At 41.3% G+C, this 24,585-nt stretch overlaps 1 protein-coding gene across 2 annotated transcripts; it reads left to right on the forward strand.

Annotated features, from left to right (window-relative positions):
• Positions 1-2,793: 2,793 nt before the first annotated feature.
• On the forward strand, positions 2,794-24,331 carry PCF11 (PCF11 cleavage and polyadenylation factor subunit). Of its 2 annotated transcripts, none has more exons than XM_030944520.1 (16): positions 2,794-3,245; positions 7,962-8,087; positions 10,349-10,537; positions 10,933-11,124; positions 11,907-13,015; positions 13,275-13,464; positions 13,559-14,192; positions 14,279-15,756; positions 17,120-17,207; positions 17,953-18,072; positions 18,630-18,735; positions 19,846-20,029; positions 20,440-20,595; positions 21,621-21,713; positions 22,274-22,309; positions 22,874-24,331. In XM_030944520.1, exons 1-16 carry the CDS (start codon positions 3,057-3,059, stop codon positions 23,084-23,086), a joined length of 5,103 nt encoding a protein of 1,700 aa, XP_030800380.1. In that variant the 5' UTR covers positions 2,794-3,056; the 3' UTR covers positions 23,087-24,331. The 2 variants fall into 2 exon arrangements, with proteins under 2 accessions (XP_030800380.1, XP_030800370.1); XM_030944510.1 differs by having other exon boundaries at positions 18,627-18,735; positions 22,874-24,330.
• Positions 24,332-24,585: the final 254 nt, after the last annotated feature.

A 24,585-nucleotide genomic window follows, 5' to 3' on the forward strand; every position in this document is an offset into this window, starting at 1 on the left:
ACTTCAGCTCACACACCGAGGGGTAATTTGCATCTCATTAAACCAGTATTTAAAAATCGACACTGTGTTTGTTTCTCTAGTGTCTGTTTTCCTCTTCCCTGCATGTCAAAAAGGATGCATTTTCAATTAGGTTTTTTTTTTTCACTTTTCCAGAATGAAAAGCAGCAAGAACGTTTCTGGGTGCCTGGAGATCCTTGCCCCCTCCCCCCCGCAATCCTTGTATAGTTATAAAACACTTTAAAGGAATTTTGTAAAACCGCCTAAGAAAATTTATCTCATTACATAAACACATAAACACAAGCATGACTATTCTCAACTATAAACGTTTTGGAATGTAATCAATTCTTGGAAGGTGTTTTACCTTGATATGTTTTTTATGTAGTACAATAACTTCACGGCTATCCAGCAAAACTTCCTTAATCACCAGTTGCTGGTCATTCTCAAGTCATGTGTGCTATATGTGGGTCTAATTTAGAGGCTTTTTAGCAGGTTTTATGCCAGCAAAACCCATAGCTGCATCTATAAAAAACCCTCAAATGACCCAAATATCCAAACTTTATCTGACAGCTATGTCAACTGTGATAAGAAGCAGTGGAATACAGCTGCACCAGAGGCATTTCTAGGTGATGCTTTCAGCAAAGCTCTGCTTTTGATAGGAAGTTCAAGAACACATGTATGAAGGTGCTTTTGCAGGCACAGAGAAACCCACACACTGCTGGTACGACACAATGCTTGTAATTAACAGCACAAATAACACAAATAATAAACAATTCCATAATAATGATCAGCTTTTTTCATTAAAGAGCCCGGGGATAGACTCAGTGGGTATTCCTGTGCCGCTCTTAAAGAAATTGCTCAGAGCATGGAGTGTTCCCACGATTCATTGGCACACGGGGGCCTCACGGGCTCTTCTCACCACCAACCTGGTGAGAAGTAGCTTCACGTGAAGACTGGTAAAGGCAAACTTTGTAATTATAAAAGGCAAACTAATATTACACTAAAGCATGAGATCTGCTCAGGCACGTTGGTACTCGCTCGCAGGAAGGCTCTGTGTTCTGGAGGCAGCAAACTGCTTTGCCTCACATCAGGCTCGGTCCTTTCCTCATTAGTGAGCAGCAAACCTGGTTTTCAGGGTGGCCTTGGACCACACGGTATCCTCATCAAGGCTGCTTTGTTTCTATTATTGGTTTTGCTCCTGTAATTAATAGGAGCGAGCATTCTAACTCACAAACACGGGCTTCGGAGGAGGAACTAGATTTCCCCACCCCCACATTTTTCCCTAGCAGCCGAACAGCGTGTTCTGGTTTTGCCAAATAAACTGGGTATACATTATGGCTTGATTCCTGGTACATAATTAATATTCTTCATAGACAGTGTGTTTTCAAACAGCTGGCTAATATTTACTCTGAGAAAAGGTCTTGTGATCCCAGCTTTGGTCAGCCAAGGACGGAAACTTCAGTTTTGGTCTCTTATCTTCGGGGGACACACTGTAAAGGCGAAGTGGTGTGTTCAAAGTACAGCGTTTTGAGGCTTGCAGGAACAAACACGAACATGCAGTTCAACAGGCAAACAGAAGATGCCATTGCATTTCCTGTTCCCGCCTTCTCTGGTGTTCATAAAGGGCATACAAACACGAACACAAAAAACTACATTTTTTAGCCATATAAAACAACAAGCAGCAGTTCTTGTCAGAAATGTACCAGGCTTATGTTTTTACTATCTTTCTACTATATTTGCAGAATATATTTATGTCTGTATGTATAAATATATACGCAATTTTCACTTTAAACACGATCTCACATGATGTATTTTATGCCGTGTATTTTAATGAAGCATTCACCCTTTGCCTGGTTTCACATGCTGACAGCTCTCCAGTTACCAAGGAATAGGAACTGTAGGGGGAAGGAATGGCTACACCTGAAAATGCTTTGCAAGCAACTTCACTTCCAAGAGGTAGCTTTGGGCAAATCTAATGACCAAGGAAAGGCAGGTTTTGTTACTTTTCTCTTGCTCCCCCTACTCCCAGCTCTCTCCTGCGGCTCCCGGCTCTGCGCAGACTGGGAACACCGGGGCGAGGGGTGACGGCTTAAAGACGTGCATCGGAGATACACGGCGGGCAGGGCCCTTGCCGAGGCGAACGAGCCGCAGCATCACAGGATTGCCAGGGATGGCAGGGAGCTCTGGAGATCGCCTATTCCAATCCCCGCACCCAGGCTGGGCCATTGGGAGTAGGTGACCCAGGAACGCGTCCAGGTGGGTTTGGAATGTCACCAGAGAGGGAGATTCAACAAACCTCCCAGGGCAGCCTGCCACCCTTAACGTAAAAGAAGTTCTTCCTCGTGCTGAAGTGGAACTTGTGGTTTTATCTACGGCCACTACTCCTCGCCCAGGCACTTCCCATGCGGCAGGGCAAACCCAGCGCCCTGGGGGCGGCTGCAGCCGTGTGGGGGCTGAGGGGGCTGAGCCAACGGCGGGCGGGGCGGGCCGCGGGAGAGAGGCGGGGCTGCGCCGAGCACCAATCAGCGCTCGGGACAGCGCGGGAAGGCGGGAGGAAGCGGCGGGGCGGGAGGGGACGGGAGACGTGGCCAATGGCGAGTCGGGACGCGCGTGCGAGCGCGGGACTTGGGCGAAGGAGCCTGTCAGCGGTGAGATAGGGCTGTGCCAGCAAATCGGAGACCGTTGAGGTGACGGGCGAGCCAATGGCGAGCCGCGCAGGCGGGGCCCCAGCCAATCAGGGCGCGTCCGGCGAACAAAAGGGCCTCTCCAAGGCGCCGGCCCCTCTCCTGAGCACAATTTCACATGACGCAACGGCTGCGGGAAGCGGTTCGCGAGCCGTGCCCGCCGCCGCCATTTTGTGAGCGCGGAGACTGAGCTGGCGGCGGCCCGAGGAGCGGCGGCACCGGCAGCGCAGCCAGCGGGAGCCTCGGTGTGGAGGATGCGGTAGAGGAGCCCAGCGGCAGCGGCGGGGGGGCGGCATCGGCATCGCTCGGCGGCGGCAGCGGGGGATCGCGGGGAGGGGGCTGTCGGTCGGTGGGTCGGGTCCTGGTTGGAGCAGCATGTCGGCCCCGGAGAGCACCGCTGGCAGCAGCGAGGCCCGGGAGGACGCGTGCCGCGACTACCAGTCGTCGCTGGAGGACCTGACGTTCAACAGCAAGCCGCACATCAACATGCTGACCATCCTGGCCGAGGAGAACGTGCCCTTCGCCAAGGACATCGTCTCCCTGATCGAGGCGCAAATCGCCAAGGTTTTTATATTCCACCGACTACTACTCCTACCTATACTGCTGGGGGGACCGGCCGGGGCAGCGGGGTAGGGCGGCCTAGGGGCCCGCAGGCCAGGCGCGGGGGGAGCCGAGCGGCGGAGGCGGTTCAAGGGGACACAGCAGGGCCGGGGGACGAGAGGGCCCGAGGGTCGGGAGATGGGGCGAGAGAGAGGGAGATAGGCTCTGGCGGGTGGGCATGGCTCGGCTTGGGCGGTAGGGAGGCCTAGGAAGCAGTGCCGGGGGGAGGGGGGTGGGGTGTTGGTAGTGAGGGGGCGAACAGAGAGAGCAGGGTTTGGACGGAGTTGGGGGAGGACGGGGGTGTAGGAGACCGGGGGTCGCCGTGCGGGAAACAGGCGGAGGAGGGAAGCGTGTCTCAGCTGGGATCAGGGAGCAACGGGGCGAGGCGGCGGGCGGGGGCTCCTCCTTCCAACGCGAAGCTTAAGGTTGCTGCTGCTGCTGCTTTTACTCCCCGTGGCATAGGGAGCAGGGGACTCGAGGGAGGGGAGCAGCCCCCACACCAGCTTGTTGGGAGTAGGGAAGGGTTTGGGACTGGCCCCAGGAAGAGCTGAGGGAGGAGGGCAGCGTGGCTGGCGCTGGGAGCCCCGCGTAAATAGCAGGCACAACATGGCGGCCCGGCAGTGACTGGGCAGCTGCACTTCCTCGCCCTTGGAGCGGGGCTTTCCCCCGACACGCAGCCAGGATTCGGTGTCCGAATCTGGTGACTAAACCCTGGCATTTAGGCGATTTTTACAGTAGGTGGATATTGCAATCATTAGAGAGGACCGGAGTGGGGAGATCTCGTGGAGAGTTGGGTTTTTCTTGCGGGGGGTGCTCTAAAAGGAAAATAAGGTTAAGTTTCTAGAACGCAAATTGTCCGCCACTGAAGGGCTAAGTATAGTGACCTTGAAGTATAAGTTAAAGCTATTTCCCCACTGCGGTCCCTATGAGAGATTAATTGAGGGGTGGAGGCTCCCTTATATCGTAAAAAAGTTTGTGGGTGAAAGGTGAACATCTCTTTCCGTTAGAGAGGTGTGTGTGGTGGTGATGGGGGTTGTTTTGCTCTGCCTCGGTAGAGAAAATTCTGTGGGCTTTGGATCATCTGTTTGGATTTCAGGTTATCTGTGCCCCGAGTAGCACTAGCGTTGTGTGCGTATTTAATTTATTTTGGCTAGAGAAGTTTATTAGTTGAGGATGTGGTAGAAGAAATTCTCCCTGACTGTAGAAACTGCAGCAGCCTGTAGGATCCTAACATGGCGTCTGAAAGGCACATGATATAAAAAGGGAAAGAGGAGGCTCCCTCTGAGCCCAGCCCAGGCAGTTGCTGACATCAGTCAGGCCACTGTACATGCATGGGGGTTTGCAGCACCTTTTTAGCGAGCATTTTAGAAGAAAAGGGTTCTTCTTTCAATCCCCCACGCCCCGTATTCGTGCCAGCCACCCCTCCCCCGTTGTTTCCCTTGCTCCCTCTGATCTCAGGTGTTAAAAGGCTTTTTTCTTTGGCTTTAATTGTGGTTTATAATGGTGAGAATTGTACTATCTAATGATGGGGGTGGGAAACATCTTTTAAAATACTTAATCTTATCTTTCTATCAATGCAGGATGTCTTTTTAGTGTGCCACAGACCTCTTCCAGTCTAGTTTTAAATGCTGCCAGTGGCTGAGCTTTGCCATTCCTTGGGGAGGTGACCTCATAATCTAATAGCTCTCACCATTATATCTCCTAAAGGGCAGTGGATGTATATAAAATGATTTGTGATGAAATAACAATGCTGTCAAGTTTTTTTCATTTCTGGGTGATTTAGAACCTGCCCTGAAGTGTGGGGGTTTTTTAAAGATGTCTTAAAACCTGTATCAATGGTTAGTTTTGCCTAGTTACTGTTTATGACTGTAGTTTATTCAAGGCAAGTTTTTAGTTGTTTCTGGGAAAGTGATCTCCTTTACTAAGCCACTTTTAAAAAGTGTTGCGTGGAGACAGTTTGTTTAGTGTAAAACTTGAGTGGTCTGCTTTACAATTTAATAAATGGTTCTGAAATGTGTGACTGGTATTATAAAGTTTGTAAATAAAAAGTGTGAAATATGTATTTGTCTTTTTATTTACCATTGTATAGTGCAGAATTTATTTCCAAGACCCATTTTGTATAAAAAGTTGCTTTTTTTTTTTTAAACAAATTTTTTCACAAGTTTGTGACTTGGGGTTGAATTGCCAGATATTATTTTAAACTTGAAATCTTTTAGGAAACTAATAAAAAAGAGCCACACATTTCCAACAATAGCTTTCCTACGTTATTTGAAGGAACAGTGGGAGTTTTGTAAAGAAGTCTTAATACTATGCTGAGCTCAGAGTTAGTGTTCTTCTGCGTTCTGGTGGTTATGCGGCGCCTCCCTGCCTTTGGTTAGTGTCGTGCGGGCATCTTTCTTGCTTGGGGGTGCTGCAGAGACCTCCTGGAAACAAAATGCATTCCGGTGTGGGATTCCCTCTTGTGGTTATTGAAATACCTGCTGGATACCTTGACATAATAAACACTTCCAGAAGAGAAGACTTAAATATTCCAGCGGTATTTAAGTCGCGTTAATTAAAATGCAACACCTGAATAGTTTATGTTTGGAGCAGGGTATGCTGCTGAGCTGCTAATTGCGCTCCGTAGGTCGAAGTCGGCTTCCTTACCTAGACGGTGGTGTTTGTGTGTGATTGCTGTAACAGGCTGATGCATGATGAAAGGGACAGTTAAACTTCTTTCAGTGCTTTTGCTACTAATGGTTCCCCAGCATCTCAAACTTCCAGCTTAGCTGAGTGTAGTGAGCTACTTTCCTGCATTGGTGAAATGCAAGAATTCATCTTGGGGATAGCTCTTGGGCATAGGTACTTCTGGGAGAGCTCTTTGTGTGTCTGACACACTGACTAAAAGTTAGAAGTGGTGCACTGTCGTTTTGTTATAAAAGAAAGCACTCAGAACTGGAGTGTTTTTAATGTGCCATTGTGCAGACTGCTTCAAAAAAGAAGCCAGTATTCCACAGACATTGTAAATGGCTGCAGATCCACAGTCTTCTATGTCTGAGACTTAAGTGATGCTTTTTTCTAACACTTGCACATTAGATTGTTTACAGTTCAGTATTACGTCACAGCGTGAAATTGACTTCTAATGTGCTGCAATTAGTTTTAGCTAATGTAGCTGGGGTTTTGCCTTTTTCTGCACAAAATGCATCACCTGCCTGTTTCTACTTTTTTCCAATATGTTTGAAGGCAGTGACCCCCCCCCCCCCCGCCCCAACTAACAAGGAGTTCTGCCCTCTTCAATAATAAGTTTTAGGTTATGGTAAATTAGTACACTTCTAAGGGTGAGGAAACCCGATTGTCCATGTAAAAATACTGTTGTGTGAGTGCCCTTCTGTGAACCACCTCAAAGGGGAAGGAATTGGGTTTAAAATGGTGAGGCAGTAGCATTTCACACGTCTGGATAATGGGCCTGCCTGCTAAGTAAGGTGTCTTTAATTATCTAGTAACCTATTCTGTTTAAAATGAGCAGTGAGTGAAGTTGTTCTGCTTTTATCCAGAGCTTACCAGATGGTGAATGCAACTTAAAGTATTACAAGTGGATGCTCTTCCCAGGGGTTCATGGTCAACGCCCACTGCTTGTGTTGTCTTTCATGTCCTCTTCAACAAGTCTGTGTACTTGTTGATGTTTTTTGAAACTTTGCTGTGCCTTCTGCTTTGTGAAAGCCACCGGCAGGCATTAAAAGCACTTTTATTGGTCCAGTACTGCTTTTTGTAAATTGGAAGTTGCTGTAGTGGTCCAGGGTCACCACACTTTTATTGCACAAACTTGGTATGAGTTGTGAAAAAGGATTTAAAAAAACCCCAACCAAAACCAAACAAAAAGGCCCCCAAGCCTCCTGTAGCAAAGCTGTGTCCAGAGTTTGAAGACAACCTTCTATGAAAATGGTGGTTGCAGTTTCTGAGCTTGTCTGTGTGTTTACCCAGTCGACCAGATGACTGAGTTTTGACTGGATTTTGAACTCTATTCTGACTGTTTTTGCATGCATTTTGGAAATCAGAACCATTGCCATCTGCAAGTGCCAAGAGAGAATGGGACTCTCTGCTATATCCAGTTGGATTACAGTGAAATAATTGCAACCTTTTCTGCGTGTAATTTACGAAAAACTGTGATAATCAACATATAATTTACAGCTACAGAAGTTCACTGACTTGGGTTATTTGCCAGAAGTCTAATTTATGTTCTGTGAAATCCAGAAAAATCCATCCAGGAGGTTTGAATTACAAGCAATTTTTAGAAGTTCCTTGAAGTGCTGACGATGGTTTCCTGCTAAGTTGCTTCCTCAAGGGAAAGGTTACACTCGGTACACTAGTGGCAATTCTGTCTCATGGGCTTCTTTTTTCCTCTTTTTTTCCCCACCTTTTTCCAAAGCTTTGATACACAAACAAATTAACCTAAGGTGTTCCTTTTTTTTTCTTAATTTTTTTTCTGTGATAGACCCACTGCATTATTATACTTTGAACAGAGTATCCATTTTTCAGATTAAGTTTTTGTATAAACAAAAATCCCAAACAAAATCCCTTGGTATTTATAGTGGCAACCAAAAGGAGAGGTCTGTATTTCTGGGATTGGTAATCCCTTTATTTGAAAAAGTTAAAGTATGTTTTTGTTGTACTAAACTTCTCAGTTTCTTCTTATTACTCCAGGCTCCTGCATCAGAGAAGCTACCCGTTATGTACCTAATGGATTCCATTGTCAAGAATGTGGGAAGAGAGTATCTCACAGCATTTACTAAAAACCTAGTTGCAACATTTATTTGTGTATTTGAAAAGGTATATACACTTTCAGAAAAGTACTGTATTCTAAGCAAAATTTGTTCCTGGTAAAATAAGTACGTGATTTCAGGTTTGGGTTTTCTTGTGTGGTGAACTATACAAATTGATTGGTTTTTATAAATCTCAGTATCTATACTGTAAAAGATTATGCCTTCTGCTATCAAGCATGTCAGCTGAAAGATGTAAAATATTACTTAATTTGGTGTGTAAACATCAGTAGCTTTCCTGTCCAGGCAAGATTTTACTAACAGGATTTTGACTATTGATGGCTTAGCTGGATGGACTTTTTGTAATGTATAGACCAATTAATTATGAATATTTGGTTTATTTTTAAGATAGTTAATAGTCCTTATGCCAAGAATAGACTGAAAATTGATTTTTTGTGGATTTCTCAAAGCTTCTCTCTCCTGTAGTTAATTTGTTTGATTTACATAATTCACATTGTGCAGAATGAGTGCTTAAACTCAAGAGGGAGTAGCCCTGACACCTGGTACTCTCTTGGTGGTCTGTTGGTTGAAAAAAGTGCTGCGACTGTGTGAGAGAAGGACCTTAAAATCTGTGACTGTATTATAAATAAGTTTTAATTTCATTCAACATTGAAAGCTGCTGCCCTATCTTTTAATTCTGGCTCTTAATTTTGAAGCCTAGTGAAGTAATTGTGTGTACTCCTCTGTGAGAAAAGCATATCAAAGTTCAGGTTTTGAAAGGCTGGGCTTGAATGGGTTTTAAGTTGGATCAGAAAAGAAGGGTTTAACTTCTATGGTTTCCTGTATGTTAGAAGAAAGTGGTGTTCCATAAAAATGAGATGAATGAAGCTTTTGAATATTTATAATTACATATCAGTGAGGATCTGAAATCCCAGTACACTTTATATATGGTTTTCAGATGTAAAGTGCGTGATGAAGTAAGGAATAGATTGTGATCGTGACTGTAGAAGATTTAAACTCCTGTGTGTAGAGCAGATAGAGATAGATTTACCTGTTTTTTTGTGTTAAATTGTAAATGCTCTTCTACTGAGTTGTGTTTAAAGCTGCAGCTGAATGAAGCTCTGGATAATAACTAATCTTCAGAGTTTTATATGTTAACTTGCTAGTAAGCTAACTAGAACTATTTATGTGTAATGGTTAGATGTGTAAAGTGGCAGTCATTTCTAATAACTTAGTTTGTTAAAAGATGTGTGTAGAATTCCAGCTCAGACATTGTTACAGATTTGAGTTTTATCAGTAAATGGTCACTAAGGTATCTTTAGACACTTGAAGTCAAACTGTTTGCTTAGTCATTCCTGCACATTTTTGCAGTGAAGTTCAGAGAAGCCTCTCATGGAAAATTCTATAGAGGCATCATCCACCAGTTACTAAGTATGAATTACTTTTATTGAAGCTCCTGCTCTTACCCAAAAAGAACCTCCAAACTTTCCAGAATATTCTATGTCTAGGTGTAACGTCTGAAAATGGCAGCAAAAATAATCTACATGGGCAATGCTTAATGATTGAATTGGGAATTTGAAATTTGACAGCTGCATGTATTTTGTCCTTTAATGTTTTTTATTAATTGTTCAATTGAGCCATTTAAGTTATGAGATGAACTAAATTTGGCTTTATTGTAAATTTCTAATTTAGCTGCCATAAGATAATCCAATTGTTTGTAAAGAGATAAAATGGGCCTCTGGTCCTACAAGTACATTTGATCTGTGACTCATACATAGATGGGTCTAATTCTGCAGCTGAACTGAAATAGTAATTGACTTCATTTTAGCTAATACTCATTTTATTGCATTTGTTGGAAAAAATCCTTCAGTGACTAAACAGCTGAGCAAAACACCTTTTTTTCCATTCAGTTTGTTTTTTCTTGATCTGTTTGTCATTGTTATACTCCGGCACAAACACTTGAATGATGTATTGTCTCAGAGGCAGTTGCCTTTCAATACTTTTGTTACTGTATTTTTTTCCACAGAAGTTGGGCCAGTAAAATGAGAATTTTGCTAATGGAAAAGTTGAAAGAAAATTCTCAGAGCATGGTAATACAAAATAAAATCTTCAAATGGCCTTGAAACAATTGCACCATTTGAGCTTCTGTTAACTGATCCCATTGATAGAGATGTGTTGTCTGCACTGCTTATAAATTTTGTGTAGCAAGTTCAGTATGTTGAAATGACAAGATAGAAATAGGAAATGAATGAAGTCTTAAGTTCTACAGAAAAATTTAAGAAATTGTTCTATATTAACTTAACAAGCCATAGAATTGTTTTATTGTTTTAGGTGGATGAAAATACTAGGAAAAGTTTATTTAAATTACGCTCCACATGGGATGATATTTTTCCTTTGAAGAAACTATATGCACTTGATGTCAGAGTCAACTCATTAGATCCTGCCTGGCCAATTAAACCTCTGCCCCCAAATGTGAATACTTCTAGCATCCATGTGAATCCTAAGTTTTTAAATAAATCGGTAAGTTTTTCTGCCTTCTGGAAGAACAGATGGTAATACATGTAGTTTTCATTGTTTGTGTGCTGCTTTTTGACAATTTAGAATATTAAGAATGAATTATCTGATCTTTGTAAACAGGTAAGAGAAATTTATAAATTCAGAATATTTGAAGGGTTTGGTTTTTTTTTTTTTTTTAATTTACTAATTGAGTTCTAGGCTTTGGAACCCGGAGGAATTGAAATTAAATTCCCTACGCCTGTCAAAGTAGGCAAATCATAGTGAGGCAAAAAAAATTGCAGTGTATAACTGCTGTATGAACTAAGTCCCAGTACTGGATCATGATAACACTGAAAGGAGATGGATTTAGTTGATTTTATTAGGATTTTAAATGTAACTTATCTTTATTTTGTTTTTAGCCAGAGGAATCTAATGCACCTACCTCTGCTGTCACTTCTGGTGCCTCTACTCCTCCAGCTGTTCCTGAAATACAAAAGAATTTGACACAGGAGCAACTGATAAGGCAGCAATTGCTTGCAAAGCAAAAACAGTTGTTAGAACTTCAGCAAAAAAAACTAGAGCTGGAGCTGGAACAGACTAAAGCACAGTTGGTGAGTAGGATAGTTGATAAAACTTGGGTAGTTGGGGTCTCTCTTTTGGAGAGTACTTGACTGTATTGGTAAGTACAGTACATTGGTTTTCGCTTATGTTAGGCAAGTGTAGCTGTTTTAGGACTACCACAGCAATGCAAGGTGAGCTGGGGTTCCTGAACAGTTTTTATCATCTTGAAACCTTAAGTATTAAACTGAAATGTAAAAAAAAAAAAAAAGGAATTCTTGTGGTTTGGTTTTAATCTCTCTTCAGAATGATACCTGACTGTGATCTTCCATCCTTCACCTCTTGCAACTGACAGTGAGCTGGGCTATTTCAAATATGTTTGTTCCTAAGGAACAAGGGAGCCTGGTCGTTTGTAAGCAAAGTCAGTTCCTTGGTTGGCAGTAGTTGGAAGTCTTGCTGTGTTGATAGTTGACAATACAAAATAAAGCATCTTTGAACTGAAGTGTGAAAATAGGATACTTGGCAGCTGAGTTGCCTAGAATGTGGAAAATATAGGAAAGCTAGCACTGTAATTGGAACTTGTGTCAAATTTACATCTTTTGCAGTATTTACATTAATATATTGATCTTGCACTGTGTTTGAATTTGATTTGTAATGGTACTGCATTATTTTAGTGCTTATAATTAGCAATTAATGGGCCAATTTCTGTTAAATGGCTGAAGCTCATACCTCTCAAGACATGGCTATTACAGCTTTGGTTTTGAGACAGAATATTAGCACCTCTGGGTAGGAGTTGTGGCATACAGATTAATGCTGTATTTTTTTCCAATTTCAGGCTGTATCTCTTAGTGTTCAGCAGGGATCATCTAGTATAGCTTCAGTTCCAGCACCTTCCAAGCAGCACATGTCTCCCACACCTCATATGACAGTTAAACCACCTCATCAAACTGCTGTGCAATCTGAAAAAAACAAACCATCCCCAAGTCCTCCACTTCATGATATCAAAATAGTGAACAGGGATCCTCGGCTTAATAGAATGGGTCAACATTCTTCTCATACTAAAGATCAGTCTCACAGGAAAGAATTTTCACCGAGTGTGACCAGTCAGTCTGAGACCAAGGGAAACAAAATAGCACAGGCTGAAAAACAGAACTCAACGAAGTCAGAAAAATCAAAAGCAAGTGAAAAAACACAGAAGAAAGAACTTGAACAGTCCAAAGCAAAATCTAAATCGCCATCCCCTTTGAAAAATAAGCTGCCCGATACTAAAGACAATAAAAATCAGGAATGTGAAAGCGCTAAGGTTTCTGACATAAGTAAGAGGGATCCAAGACTTAAAAGACATCTTCAGGATAAGTCAGAGGGGAAGGAAGATGAGGTCAAAGAAAAAAGGAGAAGTACAGAAAAGAAGGAAAAAGAGGACCATAAGACTTGCGAACATAGACCAGTAGGGAGCAGAAATAAAGTGATTAATGGTGCTGTTCAGAAACAAGACACAGCTACAGAGGAGTCAGAAAAACAGGGTGGGAAACAAGGAAGATCAAGTAGTAGAAAACGGTCACGATCACGCTCTCCTAAGGCAAGATCACCATCTACACACTCTCCAAAAAGACGAGAGAGGAGATCACCTAAAAGAAGACTTCGGAGTTTATCTCCTACTTCGTCAACTCCTAAAATTGGAAAGATACGTCAGATAGGCCCTAAGCAGTCTCATGTTGAAGAAGGCACACAAGCAGCAAGAGATGAAAGAAATTCTAATAAGAGAAATGTTAAACAAGAGGTGCGTGATCCAAGGAGATTGAAAAAAGCCCAAGAAGAAAGACCCCAGGAGACAGCCACCCAGCATTCTGCAAAAGCTTCTCCAGATCCAAAGGAGAATGCAGAAAACTGGCAGGGATCCAAATCAGGCAAGAGGTGGAAATCTGGTTGGGAAGAAAGTAAAAAGTAAGTTACTATCTCTTAAACAACTTGTGTGTGAAGTCAGTGGAAATTCTCCTGTTGGCTTCAGTATAGTTGATGTTGAGAGGCAGTGTTCGGATTGTTAAAGTTAATAGGTTTAATTTGTTTCTACTAGTGAAATACAGAGGTGATGCATACTTAGATTCTAAGGTGATAGCAGTGTTTTGCCATGATCAGTTCTTGTAGGAACCATTACATCCTGAATAATGAATAATCTATATTTTACATATATTCTTGTTTTCAGCTCACAGCAGAATGATGAACACCAAGCACTTGTTAAATCCCCTCACCAAAGACATCGGGAGAACTGGCCTGCTGGTAAAGGAATTCTATCACCCCGAGCACCAAAGCAGCAGCACCGGTTAAGTGTGGATGCCAATTTACAGATTCCCAAAGAATTGACATCTGCAAGTAAAAGAGAATTACTTAAGAAGGTAATACTAATAAATCTGTCTTCATAGAAATGTCCCAGGTGTGGGGTTCTTTTCTTGTCTTTTTGGAAGTCTAAATTTTAACTTTATCTTACAGGCTAATGACCGCTTAACATCTGGTGAAATAACACAAGATGAGTTTCTCATGGTCGCTCATCAGATCCGACAGTTGTTCCAGTATCAGGAAGGAAAGCACAGATGTAATGTCTGGGATAGCCCTACAGAGGAAAAATGTGGTTTGAAAAAGAAACCTCTTCTATCGGATGCAGAATTAACATATTATGAACATAAAGCTAAACTAAAAAGGACACAAGTTCAGCATTCATTGTCAAGGCTTGATCTGTTGGATCCTGATGATATTTTGGATTATCATATACCTGATGCATTGCTTTCTGGAATAGAATGTGAGCAGGCAAAAGCCAAGCGGGGGGTACAGTTTGACAGAAAAGAGCCATTTGCAGAAAGATCAAGGAGACACTCTCCTGTAAGTGGCACTACAAGACCGTTTGCTGAAAACCTGTCACCGCTTGAGAGTCGACGAAGACTTGAAGACCAGCGTGCTACTAAAGGAGCAAGAGGTTCTGATCCTTATGACAGCTGGGGAGAATCGGATGAATTTAGAGATGCTATCAGACAACAGGGGAAAAGTACAGCAGAGTTCCAGAAAACAGATGGAGATGCACTTTGTAGGTTTGATAATCGTGAAGAAAGACAGCTTCTTGGGCAAACTGGTATGTGATTTTACTTTATTTTATATCTGTTAAGTAACTGACAACGTATTAGTGAGTGGTTATGTAATTTGTTCTGGTTTTATTAGGTGTTCGAGAGGAACCAAGGTCACCATTCACTGAACGTTTCAAAAGAGCTAGGTATGAAGATCCAGAGAAAGCACCATTTCCAGAAAGTCCAGGATCAAGATTTGGAGGTATTGAGGCAAAGCAGAGGATAAGTGCACTGATGGAAGACAGACCTCTCTTCGATGGCTCACCTAGACCGACTGCTGCAAGGGTTGGGGTAGATGGGCAAGGCAGTCCTTTTGTTGATGGTCCTGCTGCTGGTTCAAGTTCCAGAATTGATGGGCCAGCTGGACAGGCTGCTACGAGATTTGAGGGGCCTTTGGTGGGCGCAGGTGCATCTCAGTTTGATGGACCACTGGCAGGAGCAGGGGGAGCTGGAGCCTTAAGATTTGATGGGCCACCAGGGCAGCTGGCAGGGTCCCTGAGATTTGAAGGACCCGCAGGCCAGGTTGGCGGAGCAGGTCCGCTGCGGTTTGAGGGACCTCTTGGGCCTTTGCGGTTTGAGGGGCCTGCAGGGCAGCCTGTAGGTGGTGCTAGATTTGAAGGTTCTGGAGTTGGTCTCAGGTTTGAGGGTCCTCATGGTCAGCCTTCAGGTGGTCTCAGGTTTGAGGGACCTCATGGTCAACCTATGGGGCCTCGGGGTCAACCAGGGGGTGGTCTCAGGTTTGAGGGACCCCATGGTCAGCCCTTGGGGCCTCATGGTCAACCAGGGGGTAGCCTCAGGTTTGAGGGGCCACATTTACAGCCGTTGGGGCCCCATGGACAACTTGGAGGTGGCCTCAGATTTGAGGGGCCACATGGTCAGCCCATGGGGCCACATGGGCCATCAGGTGGTGGGCTCAGGTTTGAGGGACCACATGGACCATCAGGTGGTGGGCTGAGACTGGATGGACCACGTGGTCAGCCGGGTCTAGGTCCTAGGTTGATTGATGGAGCAGTACACCAGGGAGCTGGTGGACTTAGATTTGATGGTCCTCTTGGTCGTGCTGGTCCAAGATTTGATGGCTGTCATGGAGCTGGATTTGATGGTCAGCCTGGACAGCTGTCTCTCCTGCAAAGATTTGATGGCATTCATGGACAGCCTGGTCCAAGGTTGGCACCTGGCCAACAGGCACAAGCAAGATTTGAAACAGCCATACCTCAAAGATTTGATGGACCTCACCAGCCAGCCTCTAGGTTTGACTTGCCCCTTGGCCTTCAGGGTGCACGTTTTGAAAATGTAGCTAACCATCCTGCCTCAAGACTAGAAATGTCACCATATGGACAAGGTGGTCCATTTGTTGAACATCCTGGCCAGGGCTACAACGGACCAGCTCATGGAATGCAGTTCCAGAGACCTGATATATTTGATGGTTCGCCCGGACCAAATTTCAATGGGCCAGCTGGCCCAGGAGTACAGAACTTCCCACTGAGAGCAGCTGGACATTACTTTGAAGAAAAAGGTCTCCAAGGTCCTCAGTATGGAAATTTCAGTAATATGCCAATGGGAGGTAATCAGGTAAGAGCTGATTGCATCAAAACTTTCCTTGCAGAAGTGTTTCTCTCCAAGAATTAGCAAGATTTCTTCCTGTAAAAATGGAATATTTTTCTAAAGAGTTGACAGGCTGAGAGTCACTTTCAAACTAAAAAAGTCACTAGATAATTTAAGAAGGACATGCATTGCTGTGTTTCAAGAATCTTTTTTAAGTATTAGACAAAATATTGGATCTTTGCAATCACTTCATAGTTCAGAATATGTCTTTGAAATAATTATTTTCAATATTAAAACAAAACCAGGTAATTGGAAGCCTTTGGTGTTCTCATTAAATTTCAACATACACGAATTCTGTATAAAGCATAAAAGATAATGTAAGTGATTACATGATACATGATTAGTTCTTATAAGAGGTGTGAAGTTAGACTGGACCAAAATAATAATTGTCTTTTTGCAGCTGTTATTACTGGTTACAAGCCAGTTTTAGAGAGATATCTATAGCTTGATTGAGGAAGATGGGGCCATTGTTGAACTTTCTTGCTCAACTGCGCTGTTGTCTTTTAAAATTCCCTTGGCACTATCTTGCTTTGTCAGTTCAGTTGTCTTTGCTGTTGCCTCTTGGAAATGCTCTCTTCAAAAGGAGTAAATGATACTTTACAGTGGTGAAACTGATGTAATTTCTTACAGTAGAGATTTTAAAAAGCATTTTTAATTTTGGGGGTTAAAAAGTGAATGTGAAGACAACTGATTGTACAAAAGCAGGTAATGTGTCCTGCAGACCTCTAATGGGATAAAATCTTAAACAGTGTGTAAATCTAGAAAACAGCCAGTTAGGAAAAAAACCTCCAAACATTTTTATTACAAATGTGTTATAAAGACTTGTTTTTTCTACCTACAGCTTACTGTAGCTGATGTGCTGAAAAGTCTTGTTTTCAAGATGTGTGTCTGTACTAAATGCTGGTTCAGTTCCTCATGAGAATTAATTGTGGCATTTATTAATAGACATTTATGAGTTCCTTGAATTTCTTGAGAAGCTCTATTTTGGTGAACATGAGCAATTTAAAAGGAAGTACTGTGTTTGGAAAATGTGATTGTTAAGTAGAAGGAAAGGTGTTGAAGGTGTTGTGGTAGGGTTTTGTTTGTTTATTTTAATATTAGGCAAAACAAGGATGTGGTCTGAATTTTCCTAGTGGGAAATTAAAATTAGGGAAAGATCATATAGTTATTTGTGGTCTTCTTCAATACCAAACTGACATGGTTCATTCCTGGAAGGAGTTCAGTATGTGTGAAATAATTGAGAAACATCTAGAAGTTAATAGTAAAATGTGGAAAGTAAGTTTATAGTCACATTATTGTACAAAGATTACATAAATGTTTACTTTCACAGGTTTCTCTGATGTCTGCTCAACCAGGACCTTATGGCCAAGGTCAGCAGTATTTGCCAAATCCTGGAAGTTTTGTCCAGAACCCTGCAGGTGTGTAACAACAGAATTCCTTTTATATCTTTTGGATTGTTTGTTGGGTGGATTGTTCATTTGGTGGTGGCCACAGAAATGACATTTTTAATGTCCTCATTTACTGGGTCTGTATGGATTAAGGGAAGCCTCCTCAGTGAGGTGGCTTTAGATAAGGTATCTGTAGCACCTTCATCTCTTAAGGAGCTTTTCTTAAACACTGGAGGCTTTTGTTAGTTTTCGTTAACCATGTGGTTTTGGTATCAAGTTGTGCTGAAAAAACAAAAAAAATTGTTTTGATCTGTTTTTCTGGAAGGCATCAGTCTGTAGGTCTAGCTTGCTGGGCTGGGCTGAGCAAACATTTCCAGTGTATGAGTGGTTAGTAGTGAAAAACTTCAATAACATCATAAAAGGTTAAACTAGGTGATGAAGTAGGTTGAGTGTGGGGAAATATTGAAGTATGAATCCAGGATAATAGTGCATTTCAAGAACCACCATCCAGTAGAGATCTGTGTATGGGCAACCAGCTTAGATAGCACTCCAGAATACATTATGAAGGAAGGGAAAATCTTGTAACAAAGATTCCCTTTTTCAAGGGAAAAATTAGCCAAACACTCGATAAAGCAGAGTTGGTAAATAATTTGTAACAGAAAATGAAATAAATGGGAGGCAACAGGAAAATTGTGTTGTGAAATATACAGATAAAAGTGAAGTCAATTTCTGATGCTAACTTTTTGCCACCTTGAATGTCTATGTTCTTCCCCAGGAGCCCTTTCCCATTCATATCCTGATAACCACCTTGGACAGGTTGATGTGAATGAATTGTTCGCTAAACTGCTGAAAACAGGGATCCTCAAATTGTCTAAAACTGATTCCACTTCAGCACGTATGTAGATTTATCTTGTTCTAACTGTCGAATTTATCCACAGCTCAAGTGTAAATCTGAGTATACACACTTCTGTGAACTCCTGTATAGGTTTTTTTAATCTGAGCTCTTATTTTTGGGAAGGAATTTAGTGTATGTGATTGAGTAAATTCTTAGTATCTTGTTGAATTTACATTTCAGCTATCCAGAGCAGTCAGTTTTGTCTTTGGTGCTGTGCTTTTGTAACTTGTTCTTGATTATAATCAGGGTCTTTTCATCTTCTGAAATACTTCTGTATCTGTGAAGACTGAATTTTAATGCCAAACACTGAGGTGAAATATTGTTTTCCTCAATTGAAATTCTGGCTTATTTTCTTTTATGCTTTTTTAAAATGGTGTCAGAAGATAACTGATAGTCTGATTAACTGAAGATAACCATAGTCAGATTGTATTAATAATATTTGAAAAAAAACCCCCACTTTTAGGAGCACATAATTTCTTTCTGATGATGTACTGATGAATTTTTTTCTGATTTCTGATGGAATTTTGATAAAATAATATCTTCATGGTTTCTAGAAGCGAATGAAACCTCGGCCCAGCCGAATGCTGAAGAAGAAGATGATGATCAGAATGAAGATCAGAATGTTCCAGACCTCACTAACTTCATAGTTGAAGAACTTAGACAGTGCGTATAGAAGCATGGGCTTCCAGTAGGAATAACAACGTGGCAGGAGCTAGATAGTTCATCCAAGACAGTTAAAAGCTTTTAAAAGATTATCTGTCACTTAGTGAGTCTGAGGAGGTTAAGCCTGCATTGTTTGATGTCAGCCTTGCAAGACAGAAATTGAACATGGGAAAGCTTAGCTTTACACAAAGGTGTGCATTGATAGTTCAGCACTAAGGTTGTGATAGGCAGTGAAGCCCAGGCCTGGGCTGCACCAAAAGCTGTGTGACAAGGAGGTCAAGGGAGGTGAGTCTGCTCTGGTGAGACCCCACCTTCAGTGCTGCTCTGGGGCCCCAACACAAGGAGGACATGTTGGGAGTGACTCCAGAGGAGGCCATAAAGATGATGAGAGGGCTGGAGCATCTCTGCTGTGAGATAGGCTGAAGGTTGGGGTGGTTTAGTCTGGAGAGGAAACAGCTGCAGGGAGGCCTTACTGTAGCCTTCCAGTTCCTAAAAGGGACTACAAGACAAGCTGGAGAGGGGCCTTTCACAAGGCCAGGACAAGGACAGATGGCCTCAAGCTGAAGAACAGATTTGCCGTAGATAGTAGGAAGAAATTCTTGAGAGGATGATGAGGCCCTGGAATAGATTGCCCAGAGCATCTGTGGATGTCCCAGCCCTAGAATTGTTCAAGGCCAGATTGGATGGGGCCCTGAGCAACCTGGTGGAAGGTATCCCTGCCCATAGCAGGGGGGTTGGAACCAGATGGTCTTCTAAGATCCACTCCAACCCAAATCATTTTATGATTTTAATTATACCATTTGGTGGTAGCTTGTAAAGCTGGGCCAAATGAAGGCATTGCTATTTGTGCATTTTTAGATGAGAAAATCTAGTAGGAATGAGACAACATTAGCCTGTTTCTCATGAATCGTTAATAAGAGCCTATTGTTTTCTGAATGTTTTAAGTTAATTGTGCTATGAAAATCAGGATGAAATGTCATATTGTGTACTTTTAACTTGGAGCAGATCCATGCTTTTTCCCTACTACTGTAGGCAAGTGAAGCAATTTACTGAGAAATTTCTTACTGTCGCTTTTTAAAGAAGTGCTAAGATTTTTCTCTCTTTTTATAGGCGTTACGATAGTGTTATAAATCGGCTGTACACTGGAATTCAGTGTTACTCCTGTGGAATGAGATTCACTACTTCACAGACAGATGTTTATGCAGATCATTTAGATTGGCATTATCGCCAGAACCGGACAGAAAAAGATGTTAGCAGAAAAATTACACACAGGAGATGGTACTACAGTTTAACAGTAAGTAATGCAGTATTTGTGTGGATAAATTACAGGCTGGATTCTGTGCTTTACTCCTGCATGTGCTGTAGGATTGCAGCTGAAATTTGCACCATCACAGGAGTTGGTTGTGATAAACAGTGATGTCTTAGATGCTTCAAGTAGTCTGCAAATGCCTGTCAGAATACAAAAGGCAATTGTGTTATGAACAGTAAACAGTTTAAAGCTGCTTACTGCACTGTTTTCATCCACTGTGAATGGAATTTGAAGGATAGTGATTTTTTTGGTAAAAGAGTTTTTGAAGTGTTGCCTTGTGAGAAAGAGTACACTGTGCTAATGCTGCATGTGGGAAATATTTCAGGTTTAACAAAGTAGCATTTATTAAATACAATACTTTGGGATGTCTGAGTGAGAATGAACACTTTCCTTAGGACTGGATTGAATTTGAAGAAATAGCAGATTTAGAGGAGCGTGCTAAAAGCCAGTTCTTTGAAAAAGCTCATGAAGAGGTTGTGTTGAAGACGCAGGAGGCTGCCAAAGAGAAGGAGTTTCAGAGTGTTCCAGCTGGACCAGCTGGAGCAGTGGAGGTAAGTTTCAGCTTGCCAGATAGCAAGAACGTAGTCTTTTAAAGGCTTGTACTGTACTCTTGTTACTAAATGTAGACTTTGTACTTGGGCCTTTGTGTAGCCCCTCCATAGGTTGTGTATTTGTGTATGTAAGGGTTGCTTCCCAGGGGCAAGAGTAGTAGAAACCTGTAGTTAAAAAAAATCTGCAACCATTGGCATTGTGTAGTTTTAGCAAAATTGAAATGGGCAAAGTGTGTTAATTTGCTAAATGTTTATGTAGAGAAAATAGTGTGATTTGTCCTTTGATGGTCGTTTGTCATTCATTTGTCATTCAAATAACTACAGGATTTACTGGTATTTTGGTACTTTCAAACACAAAAATTTCTTTTTTGGTAGCAGGTAGGTGTTAGAAGAAAGAAATACCACAATTTGAAAGTAACCAGTAGAGCTGTATTTTGGTAGATGAATTGGTGTTGTAATCAAATACAAATGTTAGAATTGCAATTTAGTTTTACATGCCAAGCCTCTAAGAAACTAGCTATGAAACCAGAAAGGCCTTTTTTTAAATTTTAAAAAGCATCTTCCGTGCTTTATTCTCTGGGTTGATAATTTTTCACAAAAGTACTAAAAAACTTCTGCCTTGTTTGACTTGAAATTGCAGGTTAAGGGGGAAGAATTAAGATATTGCCAGAAATAAAACTAGTTAAATTGCTGTAATGGGTTGTCTTACGTGACAGTAAGACAGCATTACACTGTTACAAAATGCTTTGCAGACTAACTAGCTAAAGGGGGTAAAGCTTACTTTTCTCAAGTGACAAAGAGTATTCAGGGCCAGAGGGTGATCCTTTCTCTGTCTGCAAACCATACTCAATTTTTAATTAAGATTTACTAAAGTGATTTTTAAAGTGTGGAGAAAAGATCATGTTCTAGGCTTAATATACTTAATTTAAAAGAACCTTATTTGACTCCTTCTAGGTTCTTGAATTTCATGTGTTCAGCAAATTGCAGTAACATGATTTATCTCTGTTATTCCAATAACTTTTCAGAGCTGTGAAATTTGCCAAGAACAATTTGAACAGTATTGGGATGAGGAAGAGGAAGAGTGGCACTTGAAGAATGCTATCAGGGTAGACGAAAAGGTAATCTGATCTTATTTACATGTGATGCTAATTTATAGTAAAACCCCTGAAGAATTACAGAAAAAAAAAAACCCACAAACAGGAGGACAGGAGGAGGTGGCAAGTACTCTTTATCTCTTGAAGGACTCCTGTTGTAGTTTTTCTGGCTTCCAAATACATAAATATCCTTGCCTTTGGAAGTGTCTGAAATCTTGGTGTCATTGGTATGGGCTCACTAGCTCTCCCTTACACTGCAGTACTCAAAGAAAAATGGATGTCTCTGTGTATAGGTGTGGGTATGGGCTCAGTTCTTCCTGCATGCAGCTGTGCACAGGTAATTCCCAGCACTCACCAGGCTTCTGTAATTCCCAGCACTTACCAGCCTTCTGTATGATTACATATCCTAAATAAACATCACAAAATCATGTTGCAGGTATAGTTGACACCATACTTAGCTTGCTCAGACCATAGTTTCTCTAGATGAATTATGTGATAACGTGTAATAGACATGTTCAATTCATTATCAGTGATCCTGCTATAATTTATTTTTACATATTTAAATGTATAACAATTTTTTTCAGATTTACCATCCATCTTGTTATGAAGATTACCAGAATGTAAGTGAATCCTTCATATTTTTGGGAGCATTTTGCTTTCAGTTTGTTTGCTTCATCTCTTTGCTTTGCAGGGAGCAGATGTGTTCAGATTGTGCTTCCCATTTCCCTTGCCTAAGACTTGTAGGCCTTGGGCATGGCAAGTTTGTAATACAGAATTAACTGAGATGTGTTTCTGGTTGTGAGTACCATGACAGCTCGTGTGCCATAAAGCAAAGCCATGGTTTGATGGATTTATTGTGGAGTAATGTGTAATCTTAGGAATTTTTAACAATGGAGTAGGTGGGTATTGGTGTGACATTTTTAATGCTTTGGAAGTTACAACAGTTCATGGTAATGTGTTAAGCATTTCATCTCTGCTTGGTGATATTTTTCAAAGGAATTGGAAAAAAAAGTAATGCTATTAAAAAAACAAATTGGTTTTCTTAAAAGTTTGACAAAGTAGAAGTTTGGATTTTGAGTGCCTGACCACCAACATATTTGCCTCTTGAAAAAAAAGCAAAAAGAACAAGAGGCTAAAAATGGTTATTTTAGCGTGCTAATGCTACATTGACTTTCGCTTTGTAGACATCATCATTTGATTGCACACCATCTCCCAGCAAGACTCCTTCAGAAAATCCACTAAATATAATGTTGGACATTGTTAAACAAGAAACAGAAGAGTCCTGTGACTCACCTAAAATCAAAGAAGAACCTGAAGACACCCCTCCTCCTGCCTGTGCAGAAGAGAGCGCACCTGCATCTACAGAAATCAAAACAGAACCTGAGGAGTCTGTTTAAATAAACTGCGGTATGATTTCTTTGTTTTCTTTTTTTTTTTTTTTTTTTTTTTTTTTTTTTTTTTTTTGTTTTCTACAGAGGAGCTGCTGTGTTAATTCTGGAAGGCTAATACTTTTTATATGAATAAAATGTCCAATTGAGGCAGGGCCTCAACTACTGTTTGGTTAATAAATACATTTTTGTATTTGAAATTTCTTATTGCCTGCACAGTTTCAGGTGTCATTGTGTGAAAGTTCTGTAGATGCGTGAAAATTTAATGGTATATGTAAAAATGTAAAATTTTCACTTGTTGAAATGTAAATTATAAATAAAAGATATTTTTGCTATGTATGGAGTGTAATGTTTATGCACACCATCAAATAAATACAGTGTTTCTGTACTTTTTTCAGTTTAAAATTAATTAAAACGAATTTTTGCTTAATAAGATTCAGAAAAATGAAAGCAAGTCTCTTCCTTCAGTTATCCCATAGGTGGGTTATCAAGGAAGGAGCTTCTCAGACAGGCCTAGATTCCTTGTCTTTTTAAAGTTATTTGAACAAGCTTACATATCCAGATGTTTTAAAAAACAATTACAACAACAAAATAATAAAAAAATCCACAGAAAAACTCACAAAAAGACAGTTCTGGGTAGAAGGGGAAAATTTAACCAACCGGAGTGCTGGATTGTGGTGAACACAAGTGCCAACAAAAAAAGTTAACAAACCAGGATGCCTGGTAGTTAAGGTGTTTTTAATTATTTTTTTTCCATTAGTCAAACACAAATTTAATAAAGCTGAATTTTCTTTACGTTACAGGGGGGAATGAATGTAAGAATGCTCATTTGAAACATAGTTAACATTTTCTTTTTTGTTGCTTATGACTGGACTTAGATGGTAAACCAGATATCCTGAGATGTTAATATTTCTTAAATGTTATAAATAAAACTAAGCATATATTTGAGCGTGAGTCTCTTCCTTTCAGTGATGGGTCTGTGTGGCTGGTACGTTTGTGGGAATTGAAATAAAGTGTGTTTCAGTATGCATTTGATGTTTTATTCACTCTGCTAGTTGCAGTGTGTATTTTTAACTTGCTGGGAGCAAGACAGAAGCACTAAAACTCAGAAAGCAATGTCACAGTCCTAGCAGGTTATATTTGGGAGTCAGAATTCCCCCTTAGTGTGCAAGTGGAAATAATCAGCAGTGCAGGAGATGTTGGCTGCAAAAAATTCTTTCCATGTTGACACCCAGGCTTCACACAATTTTTAAGGTGTGAGTAATGCTTTGGTTCTTCTGTTAAGGTTGCATCTGTAGTTGTAGATAGTTGTTCTAGACGTAGTTCTAGTGAGCTTGCAGTGTTCTAGGTATGAGCCTTTAAAATGCTGCTTAATTTAGAGACAGTCCAGAGGCACAAAAATACAATGAATCAGGGTGGTGTCAGTCCATACAGTGGTGTGTGTGGCTGCTGGCTGTGTTTTCGGGGGTACTCCTGTGTTATTGCAACCTCGTCCTGGGGCAGGGATG

Source organism: Camarhynchus parvulus, chromosome 1, assembly GCF_901933205.1.
Source record: "Camarhynchus parvulus chromosome 1, STF_HiC, whole genome shotgun sequence".
NCBI classification, from domain to species: Eukaryota; Metazoa; Chordata; class Aves; order Passeriformes; family Thraupidae; genus Camarhynchus; species Camarhynchus parvulus.

Bases quoted from the DNA above. Each gene is read 5' to 3' on its own strand.
- PCF11 (XM_030944510.1), top strand. From the start codon at position 3,057: ATGTCGGCCCCGGAGAGCACCGCTGGCAGCAGCGAGGCCCGGGAGGAC. The intron at 13,016-13,274 runs GTAAGTTACTAT...TCTTGTTTTCAG, and splicing joins GGTTGGGAAGAAAGTAAAAA to CTCACAGCAGAATGATGAAC. The intron at 21,714-22,273 runs GTAATCTGATCT...AATTTTTTTCAG, and splicing joins CTATCAGGGTAGACGAAAAG to ATTTACCATCCATCTTGTTA.